The 21,170-nt window shown below is 38.1% G+C and overlaps 1 protein-coding gene across 4 annotated transcripts in view; it reads right to left on the bottom strand.

The window, feature by feature from the left end:
- The window catches only part of SF3B1 (splicing factor 3b subunit 1), a 62,562-nt gene that overhangs the window by 17,108 nt on the left and 24,284 nt on the right, over positions 1-21,170 (bottom strand). For 3 of the 4 annotated variants that reach the window (XR_007408877.1, XM_025441866.3, XM_035710795.2), the window contains exons 3-7: positions 9,998-10,164; positions 7,812-7,916; positions 7,090-7,204; positions 5,176-5,255; positions 4,055-4,225 (exon numbers count right to left, since the gene is read on the bottom strand). Coding sequence is in view for 2 of the 4 variants with exons in the window: in XM_025441866.3 (XP_025297651.1) it covers positions 4,055-4,225; positions 5,176-5,255; positions 7,090-7,204; positions 7,812-7,916; positions 9,998-10,164 (638 nt within the window). In the remaining 2 variants the exon portion in view is untranslated. Of the gene's footprint in view, positions 1-4,054; positions 4,226-5,175; positions 5,256-5,560; positions 5,617-7,089; positions 7,205-7,811; positions 7,917-9,997; positions 10,165-21,170 lie in introns of those variants that run through there. The other variant, XR_003134332.3, reaches the window with a different exon arrangement.

Below are 21,170 nucleotides of genomic sequence, written 5' to 3' on the forward strand. Positions count from 1 at the left end.
AACAAATGTTTTAGTCTTACTCTATACAAATGAGAGTAAATTACTCTGCTTAAGAGATACCTGCTTTATAGCAAGTATGTTTGGCTAAAAACAATGTAAAGTTTTAAAAAGCCCTAGCTTAAAAAAAAAAATACACACAATGTATTTTTAATGCGAGTCTTGGATACACCACTATTTTTGAGAAAAATCACTAAGCCTTCTCTGTCTAGATCTACAATCAAAAAATTTCAGCTTTATTTTTTTTTTCAGCTTTAATTATATCAATACTTCCCAAACTGGGCTTAGAGACATCTATCTATGAGTTCTAAGAAACACTATTTTTGTGGTTTTATTCAATTTTGTGTGCATATTTAACTAATGTAAGTATATTTTGGATCACCTGGGAAATTATAGCTAGATACTGCCACATGATTTCAATCCCCGAAATTTGCAATCACATTTGAAATACTATTCTAACTGATGCTGACAAGATTAATGAAGAAAAGATTAGAGGTAGAGTAATCACAGCTTCCATTTTAGTTCAGAGACCAGGAAAATCACCTCAAGGAGTAGGTGATTCAAGGCATTAGATAGCCCATGATAGAAGAACCTGCATAGTGCAAGACACTATACTATCAAAGTAATAGGTGCTTTAGCATAAGCCAAAACAAAATTTGTATTTAAGATGTGTAAGTATTCCATATGTTTTGTAATATACTTTTATATATTTAAAGTTGGATGCTCTATCCAACCTAAGAATTTACACTTGTAGATTTGCATAAATACCATAACAAATTAAGGCTAAAAGTACTTTTCTCCTTTAAAAAAATTCTATGTGTCACTCAGGGTTGAGAAATTGTCCATTAGGTGAGTAAAGCACATAAATCACTCAAAACTTCATTTTTGGCAACTGCTCCTCCTGCTGATTAGGTAGAAAATAAACTCTTTCTACTATCCACTGTAATTCCCATAGTACTGATTAGGATGGAACTGTGTTAAGTGACCAGAATGAAAGAAAACATCATCTGATTCTATACAGTTTTTATAAGACACACAATCAATTCTTGTGTCTAGTTTTCAGGGATCCCTGGGTGGCGCAGCGGTTTGGCGCCTGCCTTTGGCCCAGGGCGCGATCCTGGAGACCCGGGATCGAATCCCACATCAGACTCCCGGTGCATGGAGCCTGCTTCTCCCTCTGCCTGTGTCTCTGCCTCTCTCTCTCTCTCTCTGTGACTATCATAAATAAATAAAAAAAAAATAAAAATAAATAAAAAATAAAAAATTGTTTTCATGAGCACGCAATTAAACAGAGAGGTTTCTCTTTCCTGGTTTTTAAAATTAGCATTATTAACTACAGAATTAAATTTAATGATTTTTAAAAATATTTTATTTATTTATTCACAAGAAACACAAGAGAGACAGAGACATTGGCAGAGGGAGAAGCAGCCTTCCTACAAGGACCCTGAGATCACACCCTGAACGAAAGGCAGATGCTCAATCGCTGAGTCACCCAGGTGTCCCAAATTTAGTAATAATTTATATTCTATAGAACCAAATCCTCTCATAGATCAGCAAGCATATGGGAACTCCTCAGGCTCTATCTTAAACTGAAGTCTTCGGAAATTATTAGGTTTACTATAACCCACTTCAGGGTTTGGGAAAATACTGCCATGGTCTGTAAATAAAACTACAGTAGTCTATGCTAGAATACTGACTTAGGAGGTACCTGGCTGGCTCAGTCAAAAGAGCATGCAACTCTTGATCCTGAGGTCATGAGTTTGAGCCCAGTGTAGAGATTACTAAAATAAATAAATACACTTAAAAAAATAGTGATTTAGACTAGAGTGGTAGAGACTGAGGCCATGAAAAGTGGTTAGATCCTGAATATATTTAAAGGTGGGGCCAAGAAAATTTATGGATAAGATTTGGGATAAGAGACTAAGATGGGATAAGAGAATGGATGACACTGCTAGGACTCTTTAAGAATCTGGCTTGAGCCGACAGACATGGGAAAAGACTGGAAGGGGTGAGTGGATAGAGAAAATCAGTTAATTTTATTTTAGAAAAATCTGTTTTGAAATGCCTATTAAACATCCAAGTAAGGGGATCCCGGGGTGGCTCAGTGGTTTGGCACCTGCCTTCACCCCAGAGCGTGATCCTGGAGACCCGGGATCGAGTCCCACATCGGGCTCCCTCCATGGAGCCTGCTTCTCCCTCTGCCTGTGTCTCTGCCTCTCTCTGTGTGTCTCTCATGAATAAATAAATAAAATATTAAAAAAAAAAAAATCCAAGTAAAATTGTCAGGCCTGAGAACAGAAGAGATGTAGGGGACAGACTTCTATATCTGGGAGCAGTCTTATAGAGATGGTATATGAAGACAAGAATGAGATCCTAAGGAGTGCATTTAGATGGAAAAGAAGTCCAGGGATTGAACACTAGAAAACCCCAAAGTTAAAGGAAGCTGAGGAAGATCCAGCAAATAAGACTGAGGAACAAGAGTCAGTGAGGAGAGTTTTAGGAGATCAGGAGAGACTGAAGTCCAGAACCTAAAAAGGAAATCAAGTAAGGGCAAATGCCACTGATACATATATATAAAAAATAGGATGTATGATAGGATGATACAGGATATGAGGATTGAGACTTGACCTTTGGATTTACCAAAAGGAGGTCAAGTGACCTTATTAAGAGATGGTTTCGTGGAGTGACAGAAGCAAAAGATTAGATAAGTAGAGACTGCAGGTCTCTACAATTCATGAATTATAATTCATGAATTCTACAATTCATTCAAAGCATTTTGCAGTGAAGAGAAAGAAGTGGAATGGTAGCTAGAAGGGGCTGTGAGGATCAAGGGATGGCTTCCTGCAGTTTTTTGTTTTTTAAAGAGGAAAATGGGTACATTGTGTTTGCTAATAATAACCTTGATACAGAGAAAAAGTTGACATTACACAAGTCTCTGAGGAGAAACAAGGGATGAAAAATAGTATATTAGCAGAAGTTGTTCACCTGTATGGACAAGTCAGAAAGAAACAAGTAAAGGAGAATAAACAGGCATACTGGTAGATTTCATAGTAGGAATACAGATTATTATTTTTATTGTTTCTACTTTGGAAAGGAAAAACAGGAAACAAAGTCACCAACTAAAAAGCTGTTAAGGAGATATTCCTTTGTTTTTGTTTTGTTTTGTTTTTTTCTGTTTTTTTTAGGGGGTATTCATTTAAAATTTTCTCTGGAGGGGGACAGAGAATTAACTGCTTATAGTCTGCTCAAGGTAATGAAAAAGTTTTGAAATTAGTAGAGATAGCTGTACAACATTGTAAAATTAATGTCACTAAATCGTACACTTAAAATGGTTATGGGGCAAATTTTATTACTAATATCACAATATTTTAAAATTTTAATCAAACAAATGAAACAATAAAAACCCCCAAGTATGTTCTCTAGGAAAATAAACTGACCAAGGAAATGTGGTAGCACTGCCCATGTGACACCAGTGGTCAGATACTTAAATTATCCATCTAGAAAATGAAGATCACTATATTGTACTTAATCTCCACAATATGACAATACTGAAGTATCTATTTTAATATTCCAAAAAGGATATTCCTTTATTCCAGGTTATGGACTGAACTGTGTCTTCCCAAAAAAAAACTTCTGTTGAAACCCTAACTACCAATGTACCGGTATTTAGATCAGGCCTTTAGTGAGGTAATTAGGTTAAATGAAGTCGAAAGGTTAGGGCCATCCATAAACTGATAGTACTGGTGTCCCCAGAAGAGACACCAGAGCTCACTTGCCCTCTCTAGGCACACACAGAGAAAAGGCCATGTGAGAACACAGCAAGAAGGCAACCTTCTGCAAGCCACAATGAGAACTTTCACCAGACAGCAACTTGATACCGGACTTCAAGCCTTCAAAACTGTGAGAAAAATGTCTATTGGTTGAGCCACCCCGCTCTGTGTTAACTTAGGTCAATAAGAGTAGGCTAATACACTCCATGTTAGAGAGAAAATCTAAAAATCATCATCATCATCATTAAAAATAAAAATAAATATAAAAATAAATAAAAATAAATTACCTCTGCTTGATCCCAACTTGACAGCTTTTTGGGAGTGGCACCAGGAGTCTGATCGGCCGTTTGATCCCAACGCCGTTTTCGTTTTGAGGGAGGTTGGGATGCTGCTGCTCCATTGACAACTTTTAGTTCTCCAGCTTTAGCTTTTTCTGCTAGCTGTTGCCTAATTTCTCTCTAAAAATATTTCAATAAGCACTGAGTACCTCTAAAACCTTTTCAACGTATTTTCATATCATCAGCACAGTCATTTCAATTTAATGTCATTGTCTTCTTCACTCATTCTACTTTCTATGCTACTGGGAGTCTCATTTTTATTTCCTTTTCTGTATTTCTAGTTTTTATACAATGTCTTTCTGCACAAGAGATGAGCAAGTACAGAATTCGTGACACAGAGTACGCTATTTAAAAAGTCAATGAAGTAAAATCTTTAACACTGGAAAACCAAAATGCTTTCATTCAAAAACTCACAAAAATAGCAATTCAGACTATGTAATAAGAGAAAAATGGCAAAAAGTAGAAACAAAAATTTTTAACTATGCAAGTACTATATATAATGTAGTCATAACGAATGCACATTTAATTTACCCTATGATTTTAAAGTAAAGTTCTATTACCTCACTTATTCCATATAACAAATTATGCATTCATAATAAAGTTATGGAGGCTTACTGTTGAAACTAGCAATCAGTAAAGGCTGGTAGGAGTCTTTCAGAATTCTCCACCCATATCCAAACTGAATCTTATGGGGGAGATTTATAGGTTTTTCAAGGAATGATTTAACTATTTGACTTTTCCCTTAGCCATTTGTTTCAGACGAACACCAACAATGCTCCCCACAGGTATATCCACCATAAGATATAGGTCTGTGTGTGTATGTGTGTACAAACACACACGCGCGCATGCATACACACCCAGATAACCAAAGGGCCAAGGGCTAGAAGATACAGAAATATGAAAAGTTTAATTTGGGAGGAGGCAGAACTTTGGATAAGGTTTCCTTCTCAACTTAATTTTTATTAATACTATAAAAATACTACTTGTGTGTGCAGCAGATAAAAGTCTCTCAATTTGAACTCTCTTTACATTCTTTCACAACCACCGAAATAAAAACCAGGTTCACATACCTCTTCTTTAGTTAAATGCTGTTCTCGCATTACATCCATGTAAGTCCTAGCATTCATTTTAGGATCAGGGGTCTTCCCTCCTGCAGAAAAGAACAGCAACAGGACAAGAGTACAATAAATAAAAGATAATTAGGTTAAACTGATTTAACTGCCCTGCTCTAATATTACGTTATTCCATAATCATTTAATTTATTTTTTGATGAAAAACTTTAATAATTATACATCTTACTTTTTATTGAGTTTGCTGATCAATTTAACCTGTTTGAACACAAACATATCTACAGCAGTTTAAAACAAATATTTTAATGCATATAAAAACAAAATGACAGCACAGTTTAGTCTTCAGAAGTGATGGGTTCCTGGGTTGCTAATCCGGAATACGTACACTTTCGTGCCTTTGTCTCCATCAGCAGTTCTGACTTCAAGCAGCAGAATAGAAGCCTAGAAAATTATCTCTTTACCATTAGTAACACTTTGGAAAGATATTTATATTCAAAACATTACCTGTTGCAAGCTGTTAAAATCCTGACTACAAGTAACTATAACTAGATAAGTTCTCCATACAATGTTCTAAAAACAGTTATAGTTTAGAAAAGCTGACTTTTTAAAAATACACCTACAATCTTACTCTGATGTCATGTTACTAAAAAGGGCTTCATTCTTTTTAAGTTTTGTTGACCCAAAAACATTTTTATTTTCTTAGAAAGTATAAATTACAACTGGAAACATATTACTTGAAATATATTACTTCTACCAGTTCTTATGTTGCACACAGAAGAAAAGTGGTGTACAAAGAGATGTGTTAGTTCTCTTGGTTGAAGTTTCAGTATTTGCTTTCAAACTTCAAAATATCTTAAAGAAGCCCAAACAGTACATAACAAGATTCACAGAGGCACACTACGTTTTAGAAATGTGATAATTAGCTATACAAGTAGTATAGCATCACAATTTAGGAAAAAATAATAAAATTCTAAGACATTTCCTATGCTGAAGATCATGCCCAATTGATAGTGTCATTCTTTCTGACACTAGCTCTGATAAGACTTCCTTTGGAATACTTTTTCACCATAATCTAGAGAGGATGTGTTGAACTGCACCCTTAAGAATGCAGACAGGACTGGCATATAGCAGTACTGCTGTAGGAAAGAAATTAAGGACAGTTAGTATGGGCCTGTGAATTCTGACATACATGTTTAAATCAATTACAATTATGCAAGTAAAAAAGAATATCCCTACTAATTCATGCAGGCTGAAAGTCTAATTTGTAAACCTGCAGCAGAATCTAATTCTAAGAAACAGGCACCTAATTTTGATTTTGAAACTCACCTGAGGAAAGCTTCCATCAGGCTCACTATGCCCCTTGTGCTGACCTGCACACTAAAATTAGCAAAACAGACTCCAACTATTAAAAATATCAAAGTCTTTGTATACATACTTTTGTTTTAACTTTAAGTATGCTTAGAGCAAAGTAGGTGCATTTACTAAACTATATTTAGAGCAATATGGGGGGAGCTCTAATGTGAGAAACAGTTTCTCAAAAGTAACAAGCCCAAAAGTCTAGGATTTGGAATGAAAACTTTCAATAGTTTGAAAGTATTTTGAACAGAAAAACACATTTGTTCAAAGTATAGAAAGCGTACCCAAAACAAAAGTAAAAGAAAAACCTTTAACCCTTTGCGTTTCTATGGCATTGGCTCATTATTTTCTTGTCCTTCTACCTGGAAAGAAAACTTGCATTATAAAGATGAAGAATATGGCATCTGTGACTTCAACCAAATCTATACAAATCTATAATAAGGGGGATTTTAAAAAAGAAAAGCAAATTCATAAGCATGCCAAAAAAAATCAAAGGGCTAAAGACAACTTAAGACAAATAAATTCCTGAAAACTTATAGAAAAGTGGGAAAGAATTACCATCTGCAAAAGGATCAAGACGCTCTGGGGATATTATCATGGTCCGCCTGTGCTTTTTGTATTCATCCTCCCGGTCAGCAATCTTTGGAGGTCGGTGCTCAGCGAATGGATCATACTGAAAAGAGGTATGTCTCATTTAATACCCACCTTATTAAATAACCAAATAGAATATTATATATAAAACCCAGAACCCTCGGCAGCCCAGGTAGCTCAGTGGTTTAGCGCCACCTTCAGCCCAGGGCCTGATGATCCTGGGACCTGGGATGGAGTCCCATATCGGCCTCCCTGCATGGAGCCTGCTTCTCCCTCTGCCTAGGTCTCTGCCTCTGTCTGTGTGTCTCTTATGAATAAATAAACAAAATCTTAAAAAAAAAAAACAAAAACCCAGAACATTATTAAACATGTAAAACTGTTTAATAAATGCTTACTCATAAAAAAAAAATCTTGTATCATTTTATGGATGAATGTTAACATGAAAAAAATAAGAAAGAAATGAGACAATAAACATGTCCACATTTCCATAGTTCAATTCTTCATGAAACCATTACCTTGACAAAATAATTATTTCTGTACCTCCCAAATCAACTCTCAAGACATTCTGATAAAGTGATTTCCAAAATATGTGGGCTTCCATAGGAATTGAGATATTCAGTTTTCCTAGCCGAATAAACTTTGGTTTTAATTTTTAAAAAGGGGTGGAAGGAGAGAAGAAAAAGAGTCACCTGTTCTGTTGATTGTGGTATATCATTAAGCAATGCCACAGGGGCATGATATCCTGGCTTCTTCTGACCAAGCAAACTTGTAGATGATGAGTAGTCATCGTCATCCTGCAATGAAATGCACCACAAATAAAATGTCAGAACTTAAAAATTAGAAAGAACAAATAGATTCAACATGGTATCAAAGACTTACTGACAAAAGTGGCGTCCAAACTTTTGTTCATAAAATTTGTAAACAGGTTTTCTTCGACTCAAACTTTAAAAAAAAAAAATTAAATTTAGGGGGCACCTGGGTGGCTTAGCAGTTGACTGCCTCCAGCTCAGGTTGTGATCCCGGGGTCCTGGGATCGAGTCCCACATTAGGCTCCCCACAGGGACCCTGCCTCTCCCTCTGCTCATCTCTCTCTCATAAACAAAATCTTAAAAAAAAAAAAAAATTTAAGTCAAAAATAAAATCTTTAAAAAATTAAATTTAGCTCTCTTTTCCTTTAAAAGCATTAAACAAGGAATGCTTTCTATAGAAGTTAATTAAAATAAAGTATAGACTAGAGGCACGCCTGGGTGGCTCAGCAGTTGAGCGTCTGCCTTTGGCTCAGGGCGTGTTCCAAGTTCCGGGATGGAGTCCCGCATCAGGTTCCCTGTGGGGACCCTGCTTCTCCCTCTGCCTGTCTCTCTCATGAGTAAATAAATAAAATCTTAAAAAATATATATATAGACTAGAAAAGCCTGAGGATTTTGTTTTCTCACACAAAGCATAGTGACGTTTGTTTTTCAAATCTGGAAACTGCAAACAAGCTTATTTAGAACTCTCCAGTTTCCTTGCCTGAAAGATCTTATTTTTAAGTAACCTCTATACCTAATATGGGGCATGAACTCACAATGCCTGGAGTCTCCGGCAGCCAGACAACCCTCCTTGTTTTCTAACTCATGGTTTTTTAAACATGATGTAATGACACCAATAAAATAATTAATTTTAATACATTTGTTTCCCTAGTAGTATATTTAAACAGACCAGTGTTATATTGTTACTTTACTACTTTAAGTAGTACAACAATAGGTTAACTACCAAGATCTTAACATCACTTTTATCCAAAAACAAAACCACAATTTCCCCCTTAGCTTCTGGAAATTGTACCTCTGGAACTTTAAAATTTTTCTTAAAAATAAAGTGCCAACTATAAAATAAAGTGTGGCTTGAATTTCATACAAGCCTAAGTTTGATAAAATCTATATACATAAAATATTTGTTATTGAATCACGCAAAAATGAACAGCAACTTCACCAAATTTGGATGTTTGGAACGGTCTGACAAAATAAGCTATGTGGAGTATATAAAAACACTTTGAGGGATGCCCTTCAAAAGAGAGGTGGTCATCCTCCAGAGTCACTGAAAAAGGCCATTGGCAACAGTAACAAGAAACATTCCATTCAGGATCCCTGGGTGGCTCAGCGGTTTGGCGCCAGCCTTCAGCCTAGGTCGTGATCCTGGAGTCCCACGTCTGGCTCCCTGCATGGAGGCTGCTTCTCCCTCTGCCTCTGTGTTTCTCATGAATAAATAAATTTTAAAAATCTTAAAAAAAAAAAAAAAAAAGAAAGAAAGAAACAGTCCATTCATATTAAAATGCCAAGGGAAAAACACACACAGTATCAAACACAAGTCAGAAATCAAAAGCGGTGGGCAGCCTGGGTTGCTCAGCGGTTTAGCGCTGCCTTTGGCCCAGGGCATGATCCTGGAGACCAGGGATCGAGTCCCATGTCAGACTCCCTGCAGAGAGCCTCTGAGCCTCCCTCTGCCTGTGTCTCTCATGAATAAATAAAATCTTAAAAAAAAAAAAAAAAGAAAAAAAATCAAAAGTGGCAAGGACAGATTTACAATAAAGTCAGACCTCACATGGCTACTCCAGATAGAGCTCAATAGGTAACAATAGGGCTTTATTTTACAATAGTTAATGATTTCCAGGTTCTTTCCTGGATAAACTAGTTTTAACTTAAAGATTCAGAATTCATCACTTCCTGAAGTTTCTGGACCTTAGAGAGGAAGAACAACACCTTCAACAGCTTTATCCTCCAAAAGAAAGATCTCCCAACCACCCAAATCTTCTCAAATTAAAGAGGATAACTAAAATGGAAAATTCCTTTATACTTTTGTTCATCAAAAAAATGTCTGACTCTTGTATACAGTAACTCACATCTTCAAGTTCAGTTGCAGCAATTGATGTCACGTATCCAGCAAATCTGCTGTCACTTCCACCATAAATTTCCTGGTCATAATAACCTGTAGAATCAAGGCCCACTCCTTGAGCTTCATCAAGAGCTGCCTTCTTGCCTTGAATTTCTCGAATCTGTGCTTCAATATCTGTAAGAAAGTTAATATAGACTTTAATTTTCCAAAGAGACCCAACACAATGCACTTCTCTGGTAGGAATTATCAAACTACACTTCTAAATACGTGAACTTTAAAATGTAATACAAAAGGGTTTAGAACTATATCTAGTACTGATTTTTAATATACTTAATAAAGGAGTGCCTCGGTGGGTTCAGTGGTTGAGTGTTTGCCTTTGGCTCATGTGTGATCCCGGGGTCCTGTGATCAAGTCCTGTATTGGGGTCCCTTGGGGAGCCTACTTCTCCCTCTGCTTGTGTCTCTGCTTCTCTCTCCGTCTCTTATGAATAAATATTTTTTAAAAATACACTTAATACATCTCTACCTCAACAGATAAGGCTTGTATACAGAAGAGATGCTTAGCATTTCATCAACTACAAATTACTCTTAAGAATGGGTTACCAAAGTTTAAATTATTGTTGAATTCCAAACCTTTCCCCAAATGAAAAAAATACTGTCAATGTTGATTAAGGACCAAGAACAAAACTCAAAATCAGTTAAACCAATACCAGAAACAGAAAAACAGTACTATGGAGAGTGGTTCTCGGGCAGCGCCGCCTGCCCCCCAGAGTGTGATCCTGGAGACCAGGGATCGACGTCAGGCCCCCTGCATGGAGCCTGCTTCTCCCTCTGCCTGTGTCTCTGCCTCTCTCTCTCCCTCTCTGTCTCTATGAATAAATAAATAAAATCTTAAAAAAAAAAGGGGGGGGGGAGTGGTTCTCAAATTAGAATGTGCAGGGACACCTGGGTGGCTCAGAGGCTGAGCATCTGCCTTTGGCTCAGGGCATGATCCCATGATCCCAAAATCGAGTCCCACATTAGGTTCCCTGCATGGAGCCTGCTTCTCCCTCTCTCTGGCTGTGTCTCCAACGCCACCCCTCGTGTCTCTCATGAATAAATAAATAAAACCTTAAAAATAAAACAAATAAATAAATAGATTAGTCTTCCAACCTTCCTGATACAGGTACTTTAAATTACAAACTAATGTTTCATTGCTATAACCTGAATATACAGATGTATAAGAAACAAAAGAGTTTCTATAGCTCCTGATTTCTGTGGCCCAACAAATAGATGTTTCAGTTCTTGCCAGCTCCTTATCTTCAACTGAATTAAAAACCTTTGATGAAAAGCTCATTTACTAGTTTGCAAGGACCAAAAGGAAAAAGATTCAAATGACACAACGCAAATGCCCAAACCACACCCTCAGCAAAGGGAGAAAGCTCTACAGTTCAATATGGGTGCAGTTTAAAGCAGAAAATGTATTATGTATCCCAGCTGGACCAGATTTCCCCAATAAGAGTGGGAGCAAGTCTCAGAAGCTCAAAATAACAGAACAAGTTTAAGTGAACTTGAGCAGCTCCAATGTGGAACTCAAAATTCTTATCCTGTATCCAAGGTACCACTATCTCCACAGTTATGTTTTCCAGCATCTCTCCCCTCCAAGCTGTCACAGTAGGCCAGCCAGTCAGGGGTCCCCACCAGGATCAATCACAAACAGAAATATCCTCATGTGAGCTTGTGGTTTATTTTATTCTATTTTTGTTTCTGTTCAAACTATGTTTTTTTAAAAGTTTTAAATACACATTTGCTCCCCTCCCTCACCCCCAGAATTATTTGTCCTGAAATACAGAAGAAACCTCAGTGGTTAGCAAGACTGGTTAAGGGAGGAGTTAAGATTAAGCTATTTTTTTCTTTCTGAACATTTGCATTCCTAAAATGTGTGAGGCCAAAGCAAAACAAAACAAAACCCACCAGATGCATGGATCACTTTTAAGTAAACAGGTTCCTCTACCAGACCACCAATGCTACTGCCATCAGGATCGAGACAAGACACACAAAGGGTAAATCAGGCCAGTTAAATAATCTGCAATCTCCCCTCTACAGAATCAGTGTAGCCTACTAACAACCTACACTGAATCACCAGGGCCCTTGTTCCAGGCCTCATATACGTTAAGTTGGAACCTCCAACCGAAGAGCCCAGGTTTCTACATCAGTAACAAACACTCCAGGAAACTCATACGTGGCCCTCTCCACTTCTAGCCCTGGCCGACTCTTACCAAAATTTCCAATTTAGGACATGTTACACTTTTTTCTAGCTCATATGCAACAACAAATGGGAAAGGAGTGTTGATTTAAAGAAAAAAACAAACCAAAAAAACCCTGCATCTTAACTATACACATTGTGCAGCTTGTTCTCCCTCTCCACACACTAATACATCACAGTTTTATTTTCCTTTGAAAGGATTTTTCCAGTCCAAGCAGCTAGTCCTTTATTTGGATAATACATTTACTCAGGAACTACTTTCATCTATTGAATCTTACCTGATGATTTTGCGTAAGCATTAGCAACAGAGTTTTCTAATTACAAAAGTACTCAAAATCTCAAATTTAGGTTTGTATAAAGTTTATGCATATCTGACTGGATTCCTATTAAATAAAATTCAGCAAAAAAATTACCTAGGGACTATGCAGCTCTTTGTTGTTAATTCTAAAGGGAGTTCATTACTAAATTTCTACGAGTTGTATAGTTCAATGTTTATGTGCAAACCAGTACTACGTGTGTACCCGATTGAAACTATGGATAAGGGACCCCTGGGTGGCTCAGCGGTTTAGCACCTGCCTTCAGCCCAGGGCATCATCCTGGAGTCCCAGGACTGAGTCCCACTTCGGGCTCTCTGCATGGAGCCTGCTTCTCTCTTTGCTTTTCTCGCTGCTTGTGTCTCTGCTTCTGTCTGTGTCTCTAATGAATAAATAACATCTTAAAAAAAAAAAAAACTATGGATAAAAGTCTAAAAGCTTGTGGGTTTTGTTTATGCACTGTAAACTGCAGCATATTTACACAAACATCAAACTACCCACAAAACTGAGATAACAGCCTCCACAACACTCAGCAGTTACGCAAAGGACAATTAAAAAGTAGAAAACTCAGCAATTATCTAATAAACTATGTGCCAAAACAAAACATAATAAACTCAAATATTAAAAAAAAAACTCAAATATTTATGCAAACAAATGTATTGTTACATTTATAAACAAGGTAACTGTGATATCTTGTTTACAAAATAAATAAAATTTGTGGCACAAATATGGCAAAATATTAAGAACTAGTAAACCTGAGCAATGGATTACATTGGGTTCATTATATTTTTTCCTGTATGTTTCTGAATGATTACACTATTTCATAATTAAAAGGTAACTTTCAATCTGTAGAAGTCATTAAAAGCAATTTTTCCAATTCTATAAACATTTTGCATCTCTGGGAAAGATAAAGTTGTCTCTAACTTCTTATTTTCCTTTTTTTAAAAAAGATTATCTATCTATCTATCTATCTATCTATCTATCTATCTATCTATTTATGAGACACAGAGAGAGAGAGACAGAAACATATACAGAGGGAGAAGCAGGCTCCCTGCAAGGGAGCCTGACACGGGACTCATCACGGAGATTCCAGGATCACGACCTGAGCCAAAGGCAGATGCTCAACCACTGAGCCACCCAGGCGTCCCTCTATTTAATTTCTTATTTTCAAAGGTATCTCACACAAAATTTTTTTTTAATTTTTTATTTATTTATGATAGTCACAGAGAGAGAGAGAGAGAGAGAGAGAGAGAGAGAGAGAGAGGCAGAGACACAGGCAGAAGGAGAAGCAGGCTCCATGCACCGGGAGCCCGACGTGGGATTCGATCCCGGGTCTCCAGGATTGCGCCCTGGGCCAAAGGCGGGCGCCAAACCGCTGCGCCACCCAGGGATCCCAGTATCTCACACAAAATTATAGCTACTGTTACGCAGGTATTCCTGTACTTTCTTAAATATTAACTAAAGACAAGCAAATAGACAATTTCTGACAACAAATGCGTAAGATTTGCTAGCAACAATAGAAAAAAAAATGAGGGAACATACCAAAAAAAAAAAAAAAAAAAAAAAAAAAGAAATCAAAGGCCCAAATATTAAAGACTTGAGAGGAGAAAGGAGGAAATGTTTATGCTAATCTCTTCCTACTTTAATTATAACCAACATGAATAAATCCTCTGTTCCAGCCTAATCCCTTTCCAGTTCAGACTCCCTGCAGTTGAAACATTCTGATGTGAAGATAAAGAAAAATGGATACTGTCTGCTAGTGACTAGACGAGAAACTTCCTGGCCACGCAGGACTACCAAGAGCTAGCACTCTAATCCATGTGAACCCATAAATTTTCCAGTCTTCCTGACACATGTCAATATTTCTCATAATCAAGTAGTATTCCAGGGTACTACAGCATCCAGGTTGCCTGCAGTTTGTAAAAACTACAAATAAGGCTGCTATAGAACATTCACATAGGTTTTTATGTAAATATTGGATTTAATAGCAGTTGGGTAAATACCTAGTCTTATATAGGTAAATATCTTATATGGATTTTAAAGTAGTATATGTTTAATTTTATAAAAAGCTTACAAAGTCCTTTTGGTGTGTTTATGCAAGTTTGAGAACAGAAGTTGCATTATTCTGTATAAAAGAGGAAGAATCATTTTGAGAGATGAAATGGAAGAAGTTAAGTAAAATGAAAAGCTGGGAGCTGGGATAAGTGAGATTAGTAAAATTCAAGCTTAATGGTGTTAAGAATGGGGAGGGGCATCAGGAGACAGATATATCTAATGTGGATTTCTAAATTACCTTATTTTTCTTGGGGTACCTGGGTGGCTCAGTCGGGTAAGCGTCTGCCTTTGGCTCAGGTCATGATCCCAGGGTCCTGGGATGGAGCCCCATGTCTGGTTCCCTGCTCAGTGGGGAGCCTGCTTCTCCCTTTACCCCTCCCCATGCATGCCCTCTTTCAAATAAATAAGTAAAACCTTTTACCAATTAAATAATCTGATTTCCCAGATGAAAGCTTCACTTTTGTTCCCCACCCAACCCTCCCTCATTTTCAGCAAAATCTATGGAGTGGGAGGAAGGAGGCGGAGCATATACAGTAGGACTCTTGGTTACTGATGCGTAAAACTTAAAAACAAAGTAGGGAATTCCTACTTTGAGGAATTCCCTATCTTGAAAGCAAATTTGGAATCTTAAAATTGAAGTTATGGGTTGTCCTTCAAATCCTGAGTTGGCAATCTAGTAGTGATTTAAAAAAAAGATGTCTTAGACATCAAAGTACTAGTTAAGTATTAGGCCTGTACTTAGGGGCGCCTGTCGGTTAACCCTCCAACTCTTGGTTTCCAGTGGGCTCAAGATCAAGATCATGGCATTGAGTCCCATGTAGGGCACATTCAGCATAGTCTGCTTAAGACTCTCTCTCCCTCTGCTCCCCCGCACTCCCCCTTGCAGCACTAGTGCATGTCAGTGTGTGTGTGCTTAAAAAAAAAAAAAAAAAACATGTCCGGCAGCCCGGGTGGCTCAGAGGTTTAGCGCTGCCTTCGGCCCAGGGTGTGATCCTGGAGAACAAGGATCGAGTCCCACGTCTGGCTCCCTGCATGGAGCCTGCTTCTCCCTCTGCCTGTGTCTCTGCCTCTGTGTCTCTCACGAATTAAAAAAAAAAAGGGGGGGGGAATCCCTGGGTGGCGCAGAGGTTTGGCGCCTGCCTTTGGCCCAGGGCGTGATCCTGGAGACCCGGGATCGAATCCCACGTCGGGCTCCCGGTGCATGGAGCCTGCTTCTCCCTCTGCCTGTGTCTCTGCCCCCCCCCCCCCCCCGCTCTGTTGTGTGACTATCATAAAAAAATTTAAAAAAAAAAGTAGCAGACCAGAGTCTGCAAGAGCCTCACTAAAGGAGAAGCCTTAAAGGCAAACTGTTGAGAATGAGGTTTTTCTTAAATTGGTATTCCTATTTTGAGGTATGAACAGCACAGGGTTACTCAAGCAAAACTATTTCAGATAGGGACCCCTGAGTGGTTCAGTGGTTGAACGTCTGCCTTTGGTTTAGGTCGTGATCCTGGGACCTTAGGATGGAGTCTCACGTGGAGCTCCCGCGGGGAGCCTATTTCTCCCTCTGCCTATGTCTCTGCGTCTCTCATGAATAAGTAAATAAAAATCTTAAAAAAAAACCACAACTATTTCAGATAGAAATAACTGTAAGAAAAACTGTGAGTACCTTCATTGCCATTAAAATCATAGTGGGAGGGGCAGCTGATGGTGCAAATCCCTTGTTAGATTTCCTTGCCATGGATGGTCCAACTTAACCCTAAAGTATGATTTCAGAACTATGTTCATTCCAAAAGCCAGCAATTTTCTTGGCACTTCCCTTGCCGTGGGAATCCAGACATCTTAATTGTAGCAGTAGTGGTGAGAATCTAAAAATTTAAGACTAACTGATGTATGGATTTTTTTTGGAACCTGATTCAAATGAACTGGAAAAAATTTTTGAATAAAATTTTTATAAAGCAACCAAAAAAATTGATGGGAAGGGTGGAAGGGACCAGAGTACAGATTAAACAAAAGTGAGCCCATGTTTGTGCTAGGTGATGGGTGCAGCATGGGTTCAATTCACTAGTCTATGTTCTTATGTTTGCAGTTTACAATAGAAAGTTAAAGAAAATTTAAGCATGGTTCTCTTAAATTTTGCCCTTTTTTCTCCTTCTTGGTTCTCCTAGCCCCTTGAAATCAAGGCCTAGGACACCTCAGTGGCTCAGCTGTTGAGCATCTGTCTGCCTTCAGCTCAGGGTGGGATCCTGGAGTCCCCAGATCGAGTCCCACATTGGGCTCCTTGCATGGAGCCTGCGTCTCCCTCTGCCTGTGTCTCTGCCTCTTTCTGTGTCTCTCATGAATAAGTAAACAAAATATTTAAAAAAAAAAAAAAAAAAAGAAGAAGAAGAAGAAGAAACCAAGGCCTATTACCCCATGCAACAGAAAAATAAAAGCTCTCTCTTCTTTGAAATGGAGTCCTCTGCTGGATATAAACAGAATTTTTTTAGCTCTTTTATGTAAGATCTTCAATCTTAAAAGTCTCCATTCTTCTCAATCTCTCATTTCTTTTCCTTCACTGGTTTTATTTTGCTAGTTGATGGTAACATAAAATCTTAATAAATGTTAAGATATAAACATAAATTTCAAAACTAAATTTGCTCCTATGACCTACAGAAAATAAATGCCATTATTCGATTGACGCTTTCTTCTTTTTGGAGGGGATTTCTGATCCTAGGAATGCTTTAAACTATCAGAGAACAAATCCTTTCCTAAAAGACAGATATTAACTAACAGTGTGAATTAGTGAAATCTGGGAGCTAGTCCACTTGGTATCTTAATTCATTCAAAAATGATTTCCATTTCTCATTTTCTTAAAAATTACATTACTTTTATAATCAGAAAAATGGTAATTGTTAAAATTACAAACTTTTGACAAATACATCAAATGTTTTAGTAGGAAGTTGAATGTGACTTCAAATACTACAGAACTGAGGTCTTTTAAAAGATGGGCAACATGGGCAGCCCTGGTGGCGCAGCGGTTTGGTGCCGCCTGCAGCCCAGGGTGTGATCCTGGAGACCCAGGATCAAGTCCCACATCGGGCTCCCTGCATGGAGCCTGCTTCCCCCTCTCCCTGTGTCTCTGCCTCCCTCTCTCTCTGTGTCTATGAATAAATAAATAAAATCTTTAAAAAAAAAAAAAAGATGGGCAACATCTAACCTACTGTTTATAATTTAAACTAAGACCTAAATATCAAACTGAGATAAACCATCACTGGTCACATCTGATGCAACTGTTTAACTGCTCCCCAATTCTGTCTCTACTGGTTTCCCATTTTGTGCCTTCTGTTTTCTATGTCCCAGATATTGCTAAATCCAACTTGCAGCATATTCTCCTCAATGTGTCTTTTTATTCCTCATTTTTTATTTAGATTGTTTTCAATGTTCTAATCACTGTTCATTACATGTTACAGAGGCACAGCCTTCTCATGTTACTCATTGACACCTTAGTCTGGTCCATTTCTGCAAGTAGTGAGCAAGGATTTCCCACATATAACACCTCTAAAAGTCATCCAGAAAATACCAAGTGGGGTTCTGTATCCCAACTTTCATCCTTTTCCTTAAACAGAACTCCAACCAGAAAATTAACTATAGTGGTAAATTATTTTACTGAACACTAAAGGTATCAATTCCTAAGTGATTAATCCCTAATTAGCATTACTTAAATCTAGTATTAAATAATCAGAAAAGAAAAACCTTTTAAAAAATCTTTAAGCGGGGCAGCCTGGGCGGCTCAGCGGTTTAGCGCCGCCTTCAGCCCAGGGCGTGATCCTGGAGACCTGGGACTGAGGCCCACGTCAGGCTCCCTGATGGAACCTGCTTCTCCTTCTGCCTGTGCCTCTGCTTCTCTCTCTCTCATGAATAAATAAAATCTTTAAAAAATAAATCTTTAAACAATTGCTTTCCTTTTTATTTTTACTAACAACATGCACACTGGAAGTCTACAAAACCAAACAGTAAGTATTCTGAACACAGAAAAATAAAAATCTCAGAAAATGAATACCATGACTATTCCCAGACAAAGCAAAATTAAGGGAAATAAACTTTTCAGCTTTGTGATGCTCTCCAAAAATCCATTCAAGAGGCACTGGCAGGGCAGCCCCAGTGGCTCAGCGGTTTAGCGCTGCCTTCGGCCCAGGTTGTGATCAAGTCCCACGTCAGGCTCCGAGCATGGAGCCTGTTTCTCCCTCTGCCTGTGTCTCTGCCTCTCTCTCTGATGAATAAATAAATAAAATCTTAAAAAAAAAAAAAAAAGGCACTGGCAGAACAAGCCATTAAATTTAAGGATAATTCATTTTTCCCTTCCCCTTCGCAAGAGAAAAAAAGTGTGCTCCTTGTCTGTCAAAGTCAACAACATGTGAACTGCTGAACAGCAAGATTATGCACAGTAGTAACTGTATATTTTGACACAACTAAACATGCCAAAAGGTTCAAAAGATTTTATTGATGTGAACCCGTCCAGTTCTTTTTATTTTATTTTATTTTTTATTTTTTATTTATGATAGTCACAGAGAGAGAGAGAGAGAGAGAGAGAGAGGCAGAGACATAGGAAGAGGGAGAAGCAGGCTCCAAGCACCGGGAGCCCGACGTGGGATTCGATCCCGGGTCTCCAGGATCACGCCCTGGACCAAAGGCAGGTGCCAAACCGCTGCGCCACCCAGGGATCCCCTTTTTATCTTTCAATACTGGAAAATGTGACCCACCAGGGTAAAAAACAATCAGGTTGCTTAAAAAAGGATATTAAGGGCTGATCGTAACAGAAATATGAAAAAGGACTATGACAGCATAAAAACAAAAACAAGTTATCAGTTTGGCTCAATGATACTTAACTAATAACCTGTGAAAACAACATATAGGAAGGTACAATTACCTAGATCACTTTGAATACAATATTAATTTACAAAATTCAAGTAAAAATTACTGATGCAGCAATTACTCTAAAACTAAATTACAGGGATCCCTGGGGGGCTCAGCGGTAGAGCATCTGCCTTTGGCTCAGGGCATGATCCTGGAGTTACGGGATCAAGTCCCACATCAGGCTCCCTTCAGGGAGCCTGCTTCTCTCTCTGCCTGCGTCTCTGCCTTCTCTGTCTCTCACGAATAAACAAATAAAATCTTTTTTAAAAATACAACAAAGAAAAAAATACAACAAAGAAAACTCCTTACTAGCAATATTACTTAGGATAAAAAGATTATATAATCTTCTTAAAAAAGCAACAAGATGGGGTGCCTGGGTGGCTCAGTCAGTTGAGCGTCAGCCTTCAGCTCAGGTCATAATTTTGGGGTTGAGCCCACATTACAGCTTCCTGTTCAGTGGGGAGTCTGCTTCTCCCTTATCCTCTGCTTCTCCCCGTTTGTGCAGTTTGTGCTCCCTCTGTCTCTTATTCCCTTTCTCAAATAAAATCTTAAAAAAAAAAAAAAAGATCATAGCTTAAAAAAACCACACACACACCACATGATGATGGACAACTCTAAAACAAAAATCAAAGAATATACATTTTTAAAGTTACTACAGTGAGGTTCAAACTCAAGCCTAGCTTAAGAATTGCTGCTCTTACTGCCACTCTTCAACACTGCAACTAAAGACTTTCCCAAAATGCAGAAATAACTTGTCACCTGGGAGAAGTAGGTACTTTATTCTGTAGTCACTGGAAAGCCAAGTCAAGCCTAACTTAGAGTTCAAAGCTTTCTTTAATTTGATGCAAACCTTTCTTCCTCTCAGCGCAGAAGGTTCCCAATACATTAACAAGTCCTACTTCCCACCTACCTCAGCCAAACAATGTATCCAAACCTACCCAATCATTCAAAAGTGAGTTTAAGCGGCCCCTTTCTGTGAAACTTTTAATATTTCCAATATAATCTCTCAATAAATGTTAATACTCAGTACTCATTAGGCATTAGGTACTGGGGATACCAAGAAATAGTTCCTGTACACATCAGTCTCAACGTGGATAAGAAAACCTTGGGCAGCCCGGGTGGCTCAGCAGTTTGGCGCCGCCTTCCACCCAGTGCGTGATCCTGGAGACCCGGGATGGAGTCCCACGTCAGGCTCCCTGCATGGAGCCTGCTTCTCCCTCTGCCTGTGTCTCTGCCTCTCTCTCTCTCTCTCATGAATAAATATTTTTTAAAAAACCTTAACACAATAGAATATTCTAGTATAATAAAGAGCTACAGTAGCACCTAGGTAAGTAAATAAATAAATAAATAAATAAATAAACCCACCAAGAAATCTGCTCCAGGCTATCAGAGATGACTTATTAAGGGAAAAGAGAAGAGATGCACCATGAACCATTCCAGATCTTTAGGAAAGTATCTCTATGTAAATATTATGCATATTTCCACTAAACATTGATCATCCTTTACCAAAAACTCACAGTGACAGACTGTCTTATACACAGTGCTGTTGTTAACTGAATACTGCTATACTTTCTTTATAGCATCAGTTAATTCATACTGTAGCAAGATTCCAAATAAAAAAGCAAACTTGGCCAATCAACTTCAATCTTCTATAGACCAAAGCTTTTAATTGAGTCTCAAAAAAGCAGGAAA

This window comes from Canis lupus, chromosome 37, assembly GCF_003254725.2.
Source record: "Canis lupus dingo isolate Sandy chromosome 37, ASM325472v2, whole genome shotgun sequence".
Taxonomy (NCBI): Eukaryota; Metazoa; Chordata; class Mammalia; order Carnivora; family Canidae; genus Canis; species Canis lupus.